General features: G+C 47.2%; 1 protein-coding gene across 1 annotated transcript in view; it reads right to left on the bottom strand.

The window, feature by feature from the left end:
* Positions 1–16,853, bottom strand: part of hpse2 (heparanase 2) — a 385,546-nt gene that overhangs the window by 92,942 nt on the left and 275,751 nt on the right. The window contains exons 8-9 of the mRNA XM_085994280.1: positions 11,594–11,700; positions 2,650–2,764 (exon numbers count right to left, since the gene is read on the bottom strand). Coding sequence (XP_085850406.1) covers positions 2,650–2,764; positions 11,594–11,700 — 222 coding nt within the window. The remainder of the gene's footprint in view (positions 1–2,649; positions 2,765–11,593; positions 11,701–16,853) is intronic.

Raw genomic sequence — 16,853 nt, 5'->3', positions numbered from 1 at the left:
CATCAATAGATTGAGCTCTAAGCCTCGTGTATGGAGACTCGATTAGCAGGCGCGAGACTCTTTAATAAAAGTAGCAAAAAAGGTTTCAAGTTTAAAATTGAATTTTTTTTTTCCTAAAGCTATATTCTGGATTTTTTTTAAAACCCCGGAAAGCTTCACGCCACCATGGAAACAAAATCTAAACACGTGGACCCAGTGCTTATGACACTTCCTGTGAGTCACAAGGTTGTGGGTTCATGTCCCACTCCAGAGACTTGAGCACAAAAATCTAGGGAGTGCTGCGCTGTCGGAGTTGCTGACTTTCGGATGAGACGTTAAACCGAGGCCCCGTCTGCCCTCTCAGGCGGATGTTAAAGATCGCACGGCCACTGTTTCAAAGTCCTGGGCCAACACTTACCCCTCAACCAATATCACAAAAGAAAAGATTATCTGATCATTATTTCATTAATATTTGCGCGCAAATTGGCTGCTGCGTTTGCCAAATTACAACAGCGACCACACTTAAAACGACTTCATTGGCTGTAAGGCGCTTTCGGACATCCTGAGGTTGTGCCAGGTGCATGTCTTTCTGTCTTTCTTGCTGCGACCTTTCTGTTTGCCTCACTGTCCTGTCTTTGGGTGGGGAAAATTATGGCCTTCTCCACCTTGTCAAAGGTGCCGTGGGATTTGCAGATAGGTTGCCTCTTGGTGGAATAGCTTAGATGATGATAATTCCCGCTCCATTCCTTCCCTCCCCCCACCCCACCCCACCAACTCTCCCAGCAAATGTAATTCTAAATTTCACTTGGGGATGTCGAGCTATCTGTGGCATTCCTGGGAACATACAGTTATTATGACCAGATGCCCCTCTACTTGATGTTTGACTGATAGTTTTTCATTTGGAATTGACATTTATGAGGAGAATTAAAAGACTTTTGCTTAGTTTCCATTACTCTTAGCAAGTTTTTAAGATTGAAGAGTTCAAACCCTGCAGGGTTTTTTAAGCTATATAGTGCTGCGGCTGTTAAATTAATAATACTAAACAGTGTTAGATTTCACAGGTTTCTTTTCATTTAATATATAACCGGCAAGTTTTGCTTTTCATTTTTTGTGCTTAATAAGTGAGAGCTGTCATAACGTTTGGACACCCAGGGTGACCATCAGGTAGACCAGGTTAGGTGGAGTTCAAGTAGGTACTAAAGCTCCTTCTGCTCGACTGCAACCCATGCTTAGAAACGTTCCAAGTGCATCTGGCTGTGTCAGCTGTGGCTCAGTGGGTAGCACTCTCACCTCCGTGCCAGCAGGTTGTGGGTTTAAGTCCCACTCCAGAGGGCCAGTGCAGTACTGAGAGAGTGCTGCACTGTCGGAGGTGCCGTCTTTCGGCCCAATCTGTCCTCTCCGGTGAATGTAAAAGATCCCGTGGCACTATTTTGAAGAAGAGCAGGGGGAGTTATCCCTGGTGTCCTGGCTAACAGTTATCCCTCAACCAACATCACTCCAGCATCCGCAGTATTTTGCTATTATATCACTACATTATCTGGTCATTATCACATTGCTGTTTGTGGGAGCTTGCTGTGCGTGAATTGGCTGCCGCGTTTCCTACATTACGACAGTGACTACACTTCAGAAGTATTTCATTGGCTGTAAAGCGCTTTGGGACGTCCTGAGGTCGTGAAGGGTGCTATAGAAATGTGAGTCTTTCTTTCTTTCGAATACACTTCATGGGGAACTCTGCCTTGTGACACTGGGCTGGATTCAAATTCGATTGGAGGTGATTTGTCAATGTGAACCGTGTACAGGAAACTTCCGATTAACCGGCCCCTAAATAACCGGAACGCTCTATCCACCGGCAAAATTCAGGAGTAGGTTCAGGTAACTTTTAGTTACTTTTTTTACTCCATTTGTTGCTGTGCAAGGGCGTAGCTGAAGCTGTTGCTAAGCTACAGAGACGCTTGCAACTTGTGCCGATTGTTTTGAAGCTGTACAGGGTTTGTTGCTTTATACGGAGCTCTGAGCTCCATATCTTTCACTATAGCGTTCGGTTATCCGGAATTGTTGATGAACCGGCACCACGTCGGTCCCGTCCGTGCCGGATATCAGAAAGTTTCCTGTATATCCTTTTCCCTCCCAGTTGCAAAGCACCTCGACCCTGTTTTGCAATTTGCTATGTCGGAAATCAAGGACGTAAGCCTTGTCTGGGTACTCTCTGGAACGGAAGATTTGGTAGCTAAATGCGCTACTCCGGCAGCACATTAGATGGCCTCTTCCTTTGATATAATCGGCAAGTTATATTTGTCATGCCCAGGCTCACCAGGTGAGAGCTGTCAGTGCTGGGGAATTTTGCACAGAGGGGCTCTGATACCTCAGTAGGGAAGTACACGATTCAGCATGGCACTAAGCCTTGCAGAGCAGGATTGATCCATGGTGCGTGCTGAGTTAGTTTATCCAGGCCAGATTGGGGGATAAGGATGCTAAAATTGCCCTCAGGATTTTGGGAGGAGGAAAATTGGGGGGGGTCGCCAATGTGTCAGGCAAGGACAGGATCCAGCTCGGCTGTGAAATCTGCCTGTATCGCTGGCAATCCCACTCCTCCGGTGTTCAGTTCCAACATAAGCAGTTGATTGTCTAATAACTGAAGCAGTAAGAATTGAAGATTTCTTTTGAGCTTACTGGTAGCGGGTTGAAGTTCTGATCCACAAGGTGATTAAATCCGTGGTCAAAGAACGAATTCCGGATCACGACGTCTATCCCCTGCTTGGCTGACATTCCCAGCGTATTTAACCACCTGTAGGTACAGAAACAGAGAAAGTCAGCTTCTGGCCGTCTGTGGCTGTGCACGGCACTGTGAGAAAGAGTCTCACTTTGGAGGCCCAGCAGCCACTACAAATAAACAGCTTCAGAAAATAACCCTGTTTGAATTGAAGAGTGCAGTAATCTGCAGGAATATCTATGTAACGTTTTCCACTTGAATTCAGAACCCACTTAATTGCATAATAATAGAGTAAGTGCTTGATTCTTCTGTTGTTATTTCCTCTGATATGTGGGAAAATGGGTAACAAGAGTGGAAGCCTAAATGGGACGCAGTGGTGTAGTGCTTAATGTTCAGGACTTAGTAACTCCAGAGTGTGTGAGTGCAAACCTGTCCATATTGAGTTCAATAATCTGGCCTGTTGCAGTATCAGTCGTGGCTCAGTGGGCAGCACCCTTGCCTCAAGAATCATGAAGGTGGTGGGTTCAAGTCCCCCTCCAGAGAATTGAGCACAAAAATCTAGGCTGACACTCCAGTGCAGTGCTGAGGGAGTGCTGCACTGTCAGAGGTGCTGTCTTTCTGATGAGATGTTAAATCGAGGCCCCGTCTGCTCTCTCAGGTGGACGCATAAGTTCCCATGGCACTATTTTGAAGAAGAGCAGCAGAGTTCTCCCTGGTGTCCTGGGCCAATATTTATCCCTCAATCAACATCACTAAAAACAGATTATCTGGTCATTATCACGTTGCTGTTTGTGGGAGCTTGCTGTGTGCAAATTGGCTGCTGCATTTCCTACATTACGACAGTGACTACACTTCAAAAAGTACTTCATTGGCTGTAAAGTGCTTTGGGACGTCTGGAGGTCGTGAAAGGCGCTATAGAAATGCAAGTCTTACTTTCTTAACAAAATGACCAGGAAAGCTCCAGACTGTGATAAAAGCCAATCTGGTACATTGACACCCTTCAATGGAAGGGAGCCCACACCTGACTCCAGTCCCACACTGTGAGCGACGCAGCTGCAAAAACAATGGCCCCCGAGCCGTTGGGCGGGGTTTCAGGCGTGTGGGGGTGGGGGGGAATCGCGAATTTGGGGGTCCCGACATCATCCCGCCTAAAACCCTGCCCCACGCAACTTTCAGGGGCGGCGGGTACCTGCCCCACACTGGGACCCGCCGAAACCAGGTGGGAAGGGATTAGTGCCAATTAACTGCCTGTTAACAGGCAGTTTTTAGCCTAATCCCTATTTTGAGGGGTTTCGTGTGGGATTCCCGACGGCTCCAAACCACGCCAGGTAGAGCAGGTGGGCCGTCGGGTTGAAGGAGTTGGAGGGGGTCGCGATGTCGGTGCTCAGGTGAGTGATGGGTGCATGAGTGCAAAGGTAAGTGTGTTTGGTGTGTCTAAAGTGTGTAAAGAACTTTTACTTACCTGTACTTACCTTAACAGCCTTCCTTCCTGTAGTCGTCGGGAGCCCATCACTCAGCCGGCACTTAAAGCTGAACTGCTGCGATCTGTGAAAAGTGACAGCCTTCAGCTTTGAGTGCTGCTGAGAGTTCTAACTGAGTTTGTGCAGAATGACTCATGGTAGAACTCAGACTGTCAGTGTTTCACAGCTTCAAACAGCTGTGAAACACTGATATTTCATCTGTCAAGAAATCTTGACAGATGAAATTGCACTCTGTGACGTCACCTGTTGCCCTTAATTGGCCTGCTGAGCCCGCTGGGCGGGCTCAACAAGGTCAATCAAGGGAAAATCGCGCGGATTGGCCGGACGTCGATGTAGGCGGGTCAAAAACCCGAAAGTTGAAGTCCCGCCTTCTTCCCGACAGGTTCGGGAAAATCTACCCCAATGACTATTACAAAGAAAAAAGCCCAGGGCAACTGGTGTTGGGCAATAAATGTGGCCTTGCCCGTGTCGCCCACATCCATGTTTGTGAACTGACATTTGATTTAAAAAAGGTGTTTTGATTAACGTTAAGCAGGTTTAAGAACTTCCAGCGGCTTTCTGGATAACCGCATCACTGCTTGTGTTGTGGAGACAGGAAGGTCCCAGGTTCCACCGCCTGTCTGTGATGAGTTAGCGGACCTCAGTTGGCTTAGCAACAGGGGTGTTATAAAGGCCTCAGTGCCCTTGCGTTAAGGGTTAATTGGCCTGGGCTCCCGCTACTGATTGCTATTTTTGTTCGGCAAGGGAAACCAAGGTGGGTAGATGGAGTTAAGCTACAGATCAGCCATGATCTAATTGAATGGCGGAACAGGATTGAAGGGCTGAATGGCCTACTCCTGCTCCTATAGTGTACGGTAGCATAGCAGTTATGTTACTGAACTAGCAATCCAGTAGGCCTGGCCTAATGATCTGGTGACATGAGTTCATATCCCACCCATGAATTTAAATTCAGTTAGTTAAATAAATCTGGAATAAAAAGCTAGTATCAGTAATAGTGACCATGAAATGGATTGTCGTAAAAAAAAACCCATCTGGTTTACTAATGTTCTTTAGGGAAGGAAATCTGCTGTCCTTCAAAAGCAATCCATTATACATGAAATCTTACTGAGCTAGTAATCCAGAGGCCTGGACTAATGATCCAGAGACGTGAGTTTAAATCCCACCACAGCAGCTGGGGAATTTAAATTCAGTTAATTAAATAAATCTGGAATAAAAAGCTAATATCAGTAATGGTGACCATGAAACTATTGGATTGTTGTAAAAACTCATCTGGTTCACTAATGTCCTTTAGGGGAAGGAAATCTGTCGTCCTTACCCGGTCTGGCCTATATGTGACTCCAGACCCAGAGCCATGTGGTTGACTCTTAACTGCCCTCTGAAATGGCCCAGCGAGTCACTCAGTTGTATTCAAGAAGAAGGCGGCTCACCGCCACCTTCTCAAGGGCAATTCGGGATGGGCAATAAATGCTGGCCTTGCCAGCGACGTCCACATCCCATCAATGAATTAAAAAAAAAAATATTGTTCCTTCCTATCTTGTGGCCACTGCTGGAAAGCGTGCCTCAAAGACCGTGCCCCTTTAACACCACCGGCATGCCGTTGCTCAAAGTGGTCATCAGTATTCTTTGTTTGGGATACATGGTAATAAAAGGATTAAGTGAAGGGATGTGTGGAAAAGGACATCTTTGGTTTGATTTCTACGTGACAATGAGATTTGATTGCAAAACCCCGCCCTATGATTGAGTTGAATGCGCAGCTCATTGATTTAATAAAAATGTATGTTTTTCTCAAATACTCTCACGTCCTCAGAAATAAAATCATTATTTCCTCAGCAAGAAAGGGCAATTTGACTAATCGCGCACAGACTCCCCTCCCCTCACCATCCACTGATCTACTTTAGGGTAGACTAAGCACCCTGACCTCCCCTAAAAAAATCAAACAGTGCTGTTAATATCTTAGCAAAATACTGCGGATGCTGGAAATCCGAAATAACAGAAAACGCTGGAAAAACTCAGCAGGCCAGGCAACATCCGTGGAGAGAGAAACAGAGTCAATGTTTCAGGTTGAAACCCTTCTTCAGAACCAGTTCTGAAGAAGGGTTAGAAGGGTTTCAATCTGAAATGTTGGGGTCGATTTTCAGTGTGCCGTGAGGCGGGCTTTTAGGCGTGTGGGGGGCTAAAATCCCGAATTCGGGGGTCCCGACACCATCCCGCCCAAAACCCGCCTCCATGTAAGTTTCAAAGGAGGCGGGTACCCGCCCCGCACTGGGACCCGCCGACCCGAGGCGGGAAGGGATTAGTGCCAATTAACTGCCTGTTAACAAGTAGTTAACAGGCAGTTTTTAGCCTAATCTCTATTTTGAAGGGTGTCGTGTGGGATTCCTGACGGCTCCAAACCACGCCCGGTTAGAGGAGTCGGGCCGTTGGGTTGAAGGACTTGGAGGGGTCGAGATGTCGGTGTTCAGGTGAGTGATGGGTGCATGAGTGCAAAGGTAAGTGTGTTTGGTGTGTCTAAAGCGTGTAAAGAAGTTTAAATTACCTGTACTTACCTTTACAGCCTTTCTTCCTCTAGGCTTCGGGAGTCCATCATTCAGCTGGCACAGAAAGCAGAACGGCTGTGAACTGTCAAAAGTGACAGCCTGCAGCTTTCAGTGCCGGCGAGATTTCTAACCGAGTCTGCATAGAAGGACTCAGGTTAGAAGTAAGACTGTCAGAGGGAGAAATTGGGTGAGTAGCGCCACCTGTTAGCGCCTAAAGAGGCAGTCAGTGGCTGTAGCGCCACTGGCTGCGTCTCCGGCGATATTCAGTAGGGGTGCTAATGGTGGCGTTAGGCATTTGCGCTGCGCTGCCACCGATGACGTCATCGGTGTGCGCAGCGCCCCATTCATGCCCCGTTCGCGATATTTGGTAGCGAACGTCGCAGTTGCGCCGCTCGCTACCCGCGCCCGGTTCACGGGGCCTTACTGTGCCAGCAGCGGCGCAAGTTAAGGTGGAGGTGCGGGGCGGCCGCTTCTTCGGCGGCCGCCTGCCAGCACCTCCGTCCCCAGCCTCCTAACCACCCCCCCGTGGCATTGCTGGCTGTTTCCCATGTCGAGGCAGTTTTTTTTTTAATAACGCCAGTCGACCGCGAATCAACTCCCTTCAAAGGCCCACAATCCTGTCGGGAAAACATTGCCCCTAATCTCTAACCTTGCTTCAGGCTTGTCAATTTTCTGCTCCTTTCCATGTAGTCCTGTGCTTATTGACCAAGTTAAATAGCTCACTTACTTCATCATGAAGCTTTCAGATTGTGGTTAAAAACCCAACTGGTTCACTAATGTCCTAAAGGGAAGGAATCCTGCCGTCCTGACCCTGTATCTGACTCCAGTCTCACACCAATGTATTTGACACTTAACTTCCTTCTGGAGTAAGCCACTCAGTAGCATCAAGGCGCCCAGCGGTTCAAGGAGGCCCACCCACCGCCACCTTCTTATGGCAAGATGGGATTGGCAATCAGCCACCAATGCCCACATCCCGAGAATTAATTTTTTTAAATCCTCATTAATGCCATGTAAAGACCTGTATCAAGTCTCTCCCTTCCCTTCTTTTCTCTGGCGAAGGTAAATTTAGTCGTTTGAGCCGTGTAAATAGTTCGCCAAATATATTGCACTTGGGTGAGGGTTTCTCTAAAGTCCATGCATAATAATTAGCCATTTGCTAATCATTGTCCAAAAAGGCCATTTCTTTGTTCAGCACTTCAGTCTCAGCATTCAACAAACAGCAATCTATTCAAGAGGCACTGCCTTCATGATAGAAAAAATGTGTTTGGCAAACTTGCTCTTTGTTTAGAGAGCAAAACCAGATTTTGATAATATCGCTGAGCAGGGACGTGTTTTCAATGTGACTTAAATGTGTGAAGGAGAGAAAATGCAGGGATATGGGGAAAGAGCGAGGGAGTGGGACTGACTGGATTGCTCTTCGAAAGAGCCGGCAGAGACTCGATGGGCCCAATGGCCTCCTTCTGCGCTGTACAATTCTCTGATTCCATGATTCCATTTATTGTTTCTTGTTTTTGAAAGCGAATGAGAAAAGGGCCGCCAGTAGTGATTTTCATCAAGACCGGAGCTTCTTTATGGGTGCTTTGGCCTGGTTCGGGTTGCTTTTTTTTGGCTTCTAACGGTGGTCTTGACACCTACTTCTGGTTCAGGCCAATCCGTTCAGCATTGACATTATGCTCGCGTTTCATTACAGTGAATATTCGGAGTAGACCGGGGATGGCAACAGTTGTTGAGATCTACAGGATGTCTCAAGGCTATGTTCCACTTCACAGAAAAAAAGCTTCTTGATGTTTGTAGCTGGTGGCTGGAAGTGCCTTGGTGCAGCTTTGCTGTGCAAACACACTTCTAGCCTGTGCCAAGCAGCTGACCATCTTTAATTCCAGAACTGACGAGGCAGCCACTTTGGTGCCAGTCAAATTGGTAGCTGGGTGCCAAAATATTTTCCTATCTGTGTGGTCTGGGTTCGGAGATTAAAGAGGCTGTGCTTCCCAGGTGGGACTTGTTAGTGAAAAAAGGATTATAATTCCACCACCATCAGCTGCCTATTGATATTTATGTCATCAAATCCATTCCCCTCAAGGAGGGAGTAATTATAACTCCGTCTTTAATCTAACACAACTGGGGGGAGGGGGTGATTTTACACTTTGAGGTCAAAAACAAGAAGGCAGATTATTATCTGAACGGCAATAGATTGGGAGAAGGGGAAGTGCAACGAGACCTGGGCGTCCTTGTGCACCAGTCGCTGAAAGTAAGCATGCAGGTGCAGCAGGCGGTTATGAAGGCAAATGGTATGTTGGCCTTCGTAGCGAGAGGGTTTGAGTACAGGAACAAGGATGTCTTGCTGCAGTTGTACAGGGCCTTGGTGAGACCACATCTTGAGTATTGTGTGCAGTTTTGGTCGCCTTATCTGAGGAAGGATGTTCTTGCCATGGAAGGAGTGCAGCGAAGATTCACCAGGCTGATACCTGGGATGGCAGGAATGACGTATGAGGAGAGATTGGGTCGATTGGGCTTGTACTCGCTGGAGTTTAGAAGAATGAGAGGGGGTCTCATCGAAACTTATAAAATTCTAACAGGACTAGACAGACTAGATGCTGGAAGGATGTTCCCGATGGTCAGGGAGTCCAGAACCAGGGGTCACAGTCTAAAGATAAGGGGTAAGCCATTTAGGACTGAGATGAGGAGGAATTTCTTCACCCAGAGAGTGGTGAACCTGTGGAATTCTCTACCACAGAAGGCAGTAGAGGCCAATTCATTAAATATATTCAAGAAGGAGTTGGATATATTTCTTAAGGCTAGAGGGATCAAGGGATATGGGGAGAAGGCAGGGACAGGGTACTGAATGTGGATGATCAGCCATGATCGCATTGAATGGCGGAGCAGGCTCGAGGGGCCGAATGGCCTACTCCTGCTCCTATCTTCTATGTTTCTATGTACACTCCATTGAAGACAGCGGAACATAAAGTTACGCAGGGTGTAAAACAGGTGTCCGCGATCGGAACCCGTCCAGTTCGTGCTGGACGAGTTGGGTTAAAATCGGAGCTGTAAGGTCCGGTCATTATACCTAACTAATCAAGTTGTATTATCAACCATGGTACACCTCCCACCGGCAGTTCGGTATTTTGGATGGGCTCAGCTGACTGCCTTTGACTCTCAGTTAGAGCGATAGTGCCACAACCAAAGCCCGTCCGACGATGACCCCTCTGGGCAACCGCTGAAGTAGACCTTAACACGTGCCACCACTCCCCAGGGTCACCCGCAAGCCTGCTACTGCAGTCCAGCACACACACTGTGAATGAAACACTGTCATGTATGATAATATGTTGTATCAAAGAACAATTTCAATACTAAAAAAAAAAAAAATACAGAAGCACTTGGTGTGATATGGGATCATAATTTTACAAGATATTTCCGAATTATCCCATTTAGTCTGCACCTTCCACAGTACCAACCCTACCATCTTCTGGTTAGACGAGCTACTGGTTTCTAATAAACTTGGTGTCCTGACTCCAACTACCCTTCCAGGGAACCCATTGGAATGGGCTTCCATTCATTTTAACGGTTTTCTAAAGACTTTTTTTTAGCTGGCGCCAGGTTTGGCCACACACTTCGGAGTTACCCGTCCCTGGTACCGACATCATCGTCATACCCTGTGACACCTGTCATGAATCTTATCATTCATGAAGAAATGACTCATGAAATAACACTGGGTGGCCAGCTGGTGGCGCCGTCCAAGGAGTATAAATACTCGGGCGTGGGCCCAGCTTGCTCAGGACGTTTTTCTAACCAGGAACTAGTGATGTAACTAGAATCTCATGGTTGTGAAACAGTTGATTAAAGCCTTGTTTTATACTCGAACCAAGTGCTCAGTAGTCTTTTTACATCAACACCTACGCCGGGAACCTCCTCCGGGCTTCTCCACCGGAACATCGGTGGAGACGTTGTTTACGCGCGAAACCGGAACATTCCCACCGAAGTTACAGTGGCGGAGTGCGAGACGGCCAGAGGAAATTCAACCCCTTAACTTGGCGGATGCTTCAGAGAGTGGTGAGAATGTGGAACCCTCTACCACAGGGAGTAGTTGAGGCAAATTGCATTGATACATTTAAGGGGAAGCTTGCTGAACACACGAGGGAGAAAGGAATAGAAGGATATACTGATAGGTTGAAATGAAGTAGGGGTGGGAGGAGGCGCGTGTGGAGCATAAACACCGGCATGGACCAGCTGGGCCGAATGGCCTGTTTCTGTGCTGTACATTCCATGTAATTCTATGTCAATCTTAAAGTAGTTGGATTTTTTTTCAGATTGGGGGGGAAGACTTGTAGTTTGGAATTGTCTATGCAATCAGATTAATATATTTCTTATATACCTACTGCCTACCACATGGGGCAACCTCATCTCAGCGTAAAAACAGAAAATGCTGGAAACACTCAGCAGGTCAGGCAGCATCCGCGGAGAGAGAAACAGAGCTAACGTTCCAGGTCGATGACCCTTCGTCAGAACTGGAAAAAGTTAAGAGGTGTAACAGATTTCAAACAAGTGCAGGGGCAGGGAAAGGCGGGGGGGGGGGGGCGGGGTAGGAAAGAACAAAAGGGAAGGTCTGTGATAGGGTGGAAGGCACTTGCTTAAAACCCATTACATCTCTAACTTTTTCCGGTTCGGTTGAAAGGTCACAGTCCTGAAAGTCTGTTTCTCTCTCCACAGATGCTGCCCGACCTGCTGAGCGTTTCCAGCGTTTTCTGTTTTTATTTCCGATCTCCAGCGTCCCGCGCGGTATTTTGCTTTCTCGTCTTTGGCAGACTGTTTTGTTTAATGATATTTTGGGCAAACTGTGCCGACACACGACAGTCGCTGGCCAGAGCCTTTGAACGTACCAAGAGGATACTTACAGGAATCCCGCTGCATAGGTATCGGAAAGGTTGGTTGTCCCTCCAGCTGACGCTGGGCCTACCCCTCCGAGCCACACCTTTTTCCCTGGTGCATGTGAGTTCACAACCTGTCAAGAGTGAAATACTGGAAATCATTTTTTGATGTAATAAAAGGAAGCACCAGGTGCAGGATCGAAACGCGGTATTCCCATCCAATAATGGAGTTCTAATGGAGATCAATAAACCGCATTCTGCAGCTAGAATCATAGAAATTTACGGCACAGGAGGAGGCCATTTTGGCCCATCGTGTCCGCACCGGCCGACAAAGAGCTCTCCAGCCTAATCCCACTTTCCAGCTCTTCGTCCGTAGCCCTGTAGGTTATGGCACTTCAGGTGCATATCCAAGTACAGGAAACTCTCGATTTACCGGCACCGAAATAACCGGAATTCTCTGTTAACCGGCAAAATTCAGGAGTAGGTTCAGGTAAGTTTTACTTCATATTTGTGGCCGTTCCTGGATCTGTGGCCAGGTTCCTGCACCTGTTGCTAAGCAACAGGGACGCTTGCATCTTGTGGCCAGGGTTGCTGCACCTGTTGCTAAGCAACAGGGGCGCTTGGATCTTGTGGCCGGGTTCCTGCACCTGTTGCTAAGCAACAGGGAAGCCTGGATTTGTTGCTGTGTACGGAGCTCTCGTGCCTTTTACTATACCTCTCTGTAATCCAGACTTTTTGATAAGCCGGCACCACGCCGGTCCCATTGGTGCCGGATAAAAAAGAGTTTCCTGTACTTTTTAAATGTGGTGAGGGTTTCTGCCTCTACCACCCTTTCAGGCAGTGAGTTCCAGACCCCCACCACCCTCTGGGTGAAAAAAGTTCTCCTCAACTCCCCTCTAATCCTTCTACCAATTACTTTAAATCTATGTCCACTGGTTGTTGGCCTCTCTGCTAATGGAAATAGGCCCTTCCTATCCATTCTATCTAGGTTCCTCATAATTTTATACACCTCAATAAGGTCTCCACTCAGCCTCCTCTGTTCCAAAGAAAACAACCCCAGCCTATCCAATCTTTCCTCGTAGCTAAAATTCCCCAGTCCAGGCAACATCCTTGTAAATCTCCTCTGCACCCTCTCTAGTGCAATCACATCTTTCCTGTAATGTGGTGACCAGAACTGCACGCAGTATTCTAGCTGTGCCCAACTACTGTTTTATACAGTTCAAGCATAACCTCCCTGCTCTTGTATTCTATGCCTCGGCTAATAAAGGCAAGTATCCCGTATCCTTTCTTAACCACCTTATCTACCTGTCCTGCCTCCTCCAGGAATCTGTGGACCTGCACTCCAAGGTCCCTCTGATCTTCTGCACTTCTCAGTGTCCTACCATTTACTGTGTATTCCCTTTCCTACACGTTAAATGGCAGGAGTGTTGGCATGTCCTTTCCCTCTTTCACTGAGCATGGCATGTGCCATGTTGTCATACTACTGGCCATCAATCCTCCTAGCAATCCACTGCAAATCTTTTCTCCATAAACGTGTAACAATCTCACAATCATTAAGCCTTCAGTTAGAACACTGTAACGCTTCAGTGTTGGGGAGAGTACTGACAGTCGAAGTACACCTGTTTAAAGTACACACTTCCTGTCAGTGTCACACTTACTTCCTGGGATGAGAGGGTTGTCCTATGAGGAGAGATTGAGTGGAATGGGTCAATAGTTTAGAAGAATGAGAGGTGATCTAACTGAAACGTGTAAAGTTCTTAGAGGGCTTGACCGGGTAGATGCTGATGGTCAGTTTCCCCTGGCTGGAGAGTCTAGAACTAGGGGTCATGGTCTTCGGATAAGGGGTCGGCCATTTAGGACTGAGATGAGGTGAAATTTCTTCACTCAGAGGGTGGTGAATCTTTGGAATTCTCCACCCCAGAGGGCCGTTGAGTATATTCAAGACTGAGATCGATAGATTTTTGGATACTAAGGGAATCAAGAGATATGGGGAGAGGGCGGGAAAATGGAGTTGAGGTCGAAGGTCAGTCATGACCTCACTGAATGGCGGAGCGGGCTCGAGGGGCCGTATGGCCTACTCCTGCTCCTATTTCTTATGTTCCTGACATGAATCAGTCATTCATGAAAGAAACTTATGAAATAATACTGAGCAGCCTATGGGTGGCGCTGTCCAGGGAGAGTATAAATACTCGGGCACGGGCCCAGCTTGTGCAGGACATTCTTAACAGGAACTAGTGAAGGACACAACTAGACCTCCATGTTGTAAAACAGTTGATTAAAGCTTTGTTTAACGCTTAGACCAAGTGCCTAGTAGTTTTCTTATGTCAGTTCCTATGATAGTTTCCCCATCACATGTGGCGACAACACCCACTTGTTATAAAACAGTGAATCCTGCGGCTCACCGTGAGCGACAGCAGGGGAGGTCTGCCAGCACTGTAAACTGCTGAGTATGCTGAAGTGGTCTGAAGGCTCTAGTTCAATCTTGAGGATCTAAACAGCTCAATCTTTGGCCTTGTACTTTAGAATGTCATGGGAACCACTCAATGAGATCGCTGCCATGTCCTCGCTCTGTCATTCTATTTTTTAAATAAATATTTAGAGTGTTTTCACTCAGTAAAAGGACTTTTATTTAGTAAAAGGCGGGTGATTTGGAAAACCCCTGTCACACTGTGTTACATCATAAAGGGTCCTCCAATGCCTTTGCTGTTCTATGGTTTCACTGTAACTCAATCTAACCATTAGTTCTTCTAGGTGATATGTTTTCTAAAACATATAATATTCAAGCATAAATTAGAATTGCAGTTGATTTATTTTACAAAACTACAAATCTTCGCGACGGATGACTTTATATAGCACCCGGTCTTTGAACTCATAGGGCTGGATTTTCATTGAGGAGGCGGGTAGGAGGCGGGACTACAACTTTTGGGGTTGTAGTCCCGCCTCCATCGAGTTCTAGCCAACCCACGTGATTTTGACTTGATTGACCTTGTTGCGCCCGCCCAGCGGGCTCAGCAGGCCAATTAAGGGCCACCCGGCAACAGGTGATGTCAGAGATTGAAATTTCATCTGTCAAGACCTTTTGACAGATGAAATATCAGCGTTTCTCAGCTGTTTGAAGCTGTCAGACACTGACAATCTGTACTCCAGGTTAATTCCTCCTCTCAGGATGATTTAGAGATCTCCCCGGAACAGAAAGCAGAGGCTGCAGATTTTGACAGCTCGCGGCCATTCTGCTTTCTGTGCCAGTGAGATGAGGGACTCCCGAGACCTGAAGGAAGGAAGGCTGTAAAGGTAAGTAAAGCTTAGTAGAACTTCTTTAAACGCTTTACACACACCAAACACACTTATCTCTGCACTCATGCACCCATCACTCACCTGAACACCGGACATCTTGACCCCTCCAAGCCCTTCATCCCAACGGCCTGCCTCGCTAACTTGGCGTGGTTTGGAGCCGTCGGGAATCCCACATTTCAACAATGAAAATAGAGATTAGGCTAAAGACTGCCTGTTAACTACCTGTTAACTGGCAGTTAATTGGCACTAATCCCCTTCCCACCTCGGGGGGGCGGGTCCCAGTGCGGGGTGGGTACCCGCCTCCTTTGAAACGGGCATGGAGGCGGGCTGAGGGCGGGATGGGGTTGGGACCCCCGATTTCGGGATTTTAAACCCCCACACGCCTCCAATCCCGACTCCACGGCCCAATGAAAATCCAGCCCACAGTTTATGATCTATTCTACCTCTATTGATTGCATTACAGTTTGATAACACACCGTATGGAAATTCTCCTTTATTTCACATTTCCTTGCTACTTCTGTGTTTCATTGCAGTACAGTTGAAATGGTGTTTGCACACACTCTTGTATTGGGAGGTGTGGATTTTGCGGTCATTAGCAAAGGAATGGCGCTCGCCGTTCATTACGCTTACAGCTGCCCACAGACTTTTCCTGGGCTTTTGCTCGGCAACTTACAGCTAGACTACTGCGTGCAGTTCTGGTCACCACATTACAGGAAGGATGTGACTGCACTAGAGAGGGCGCAGAGGAGATTTACGAGGATGTTGCCTGGGCTGGGGAATTTTAGCTATGAGGAAAGATTGGATAGGCTGGGGTTGTTTTCTTTGGAACAGAGGAGGCTGAGGGGAGACTTAACTGAGGTGTATAAAATTATGAGGGGCCTAGATAGAGTGGATAGGAAGGACCCATTTCTCTTAGCAGAAGGGTCAATAACCAGGGGGCATCGATTTAAAGCAATTGGTAGAAGGATTAGAGGGGAGTTGAGGAGAACTTTTTTCACCCAGAGGGTGGTGGGGGTCTGGAACTCACTGCCTGAAAGGGTGGTAGAGGCAGAAACCCTCATCACATTTAAAAAGTACTTGGATATGCGCTTGAAGTGCCGTAACCTACAGGGCTACGGACCAAGTGCTGGGAAGTGGGATTAGGCTGGAGAGCTCTTTGTCGGCCGGCACGGACAAGATGGGCCGAATGGCCTGCTTCTGTGCTGATAATTTCTATGATTCTATGATTAGAAGTCCATTGCAGCACGGCGCTCTCTGCAGGGGGGCTGGGACCTACGTGAACAGGAACAGGGCAAGCAACAGCCTGTCTCTTCAACCAGTTGAAGAATCCTTCCTGGGACAGGCAGAGTCTAAACCAAGAAGTGTAAGTTGGAATATTTAATTCATTCAGTGTAAAACCATGCACACGCTGTTCATTACTGTACTGCTGTGTGAATACAGTGATACAACAGGAAAAGTGTGGAAAGAGAAAGGTGTGTTTGACCCATTGAACTTCCTGCTTCCAGTCGGCCATTTGGGAATTTGCACTCGGACTCTCCCTAGTTGCCAGTCTCCCGGGGGAACCAAATAAACATGTGTAAATGTTCCCAAAGGGGAACGGCAATGTTGTGCTGCCACTTTAAGGCAACCAAGTAGAAAGCTGCGGTTCGTCAACCTAACACTTTCTAACCCTGACATATTGCATTCCACACAGCGACTTTGGCGTATTTTGAGCAGGATGAGAGTCAAAGTATCACAGACTGTTTCATCATCTCCATCTATTCTTATCCCTCCAGCCTTTGTGGAACCAGGTGGCTGTTCGCTGCCTTTCATAATGGTGTATTCCACATCTTTGCTATTCTGTAAAGAAAGGCATTTTATCCAGTCTTTAGCTTTGCTTAAAGCTTGCCAATGTTGTACCCGTGTCCTCTCGTCCTTGCAATAATGAAGTCAAAACTAAATTGCTTACATCTACAATAACCATGGCTGCTCGCATTTAGAAAAACCTGGATCA

Source organism: Somniosus microcephalus, chromosome 8 (assembly GCF_052327205.1).
Source record: "Somniosus microcephalus isolate GS21.2 chromosome 8, FLI_Smic_1.0, whole genome shotgun sequence".
NCBI classification, from domain to species: domain Eukaryota; kingdom Metazoa; phylum Chordata; class Chondrichthyes; order Squaliformes; family Somniosidae; genus Somniosus; species Somniosus microcephalus.
The sequence above is the reverse complement of the archived record's forward strand: the minus strand, read 5'-3'. Positions and strand labels throughout refer to the sequence as shown.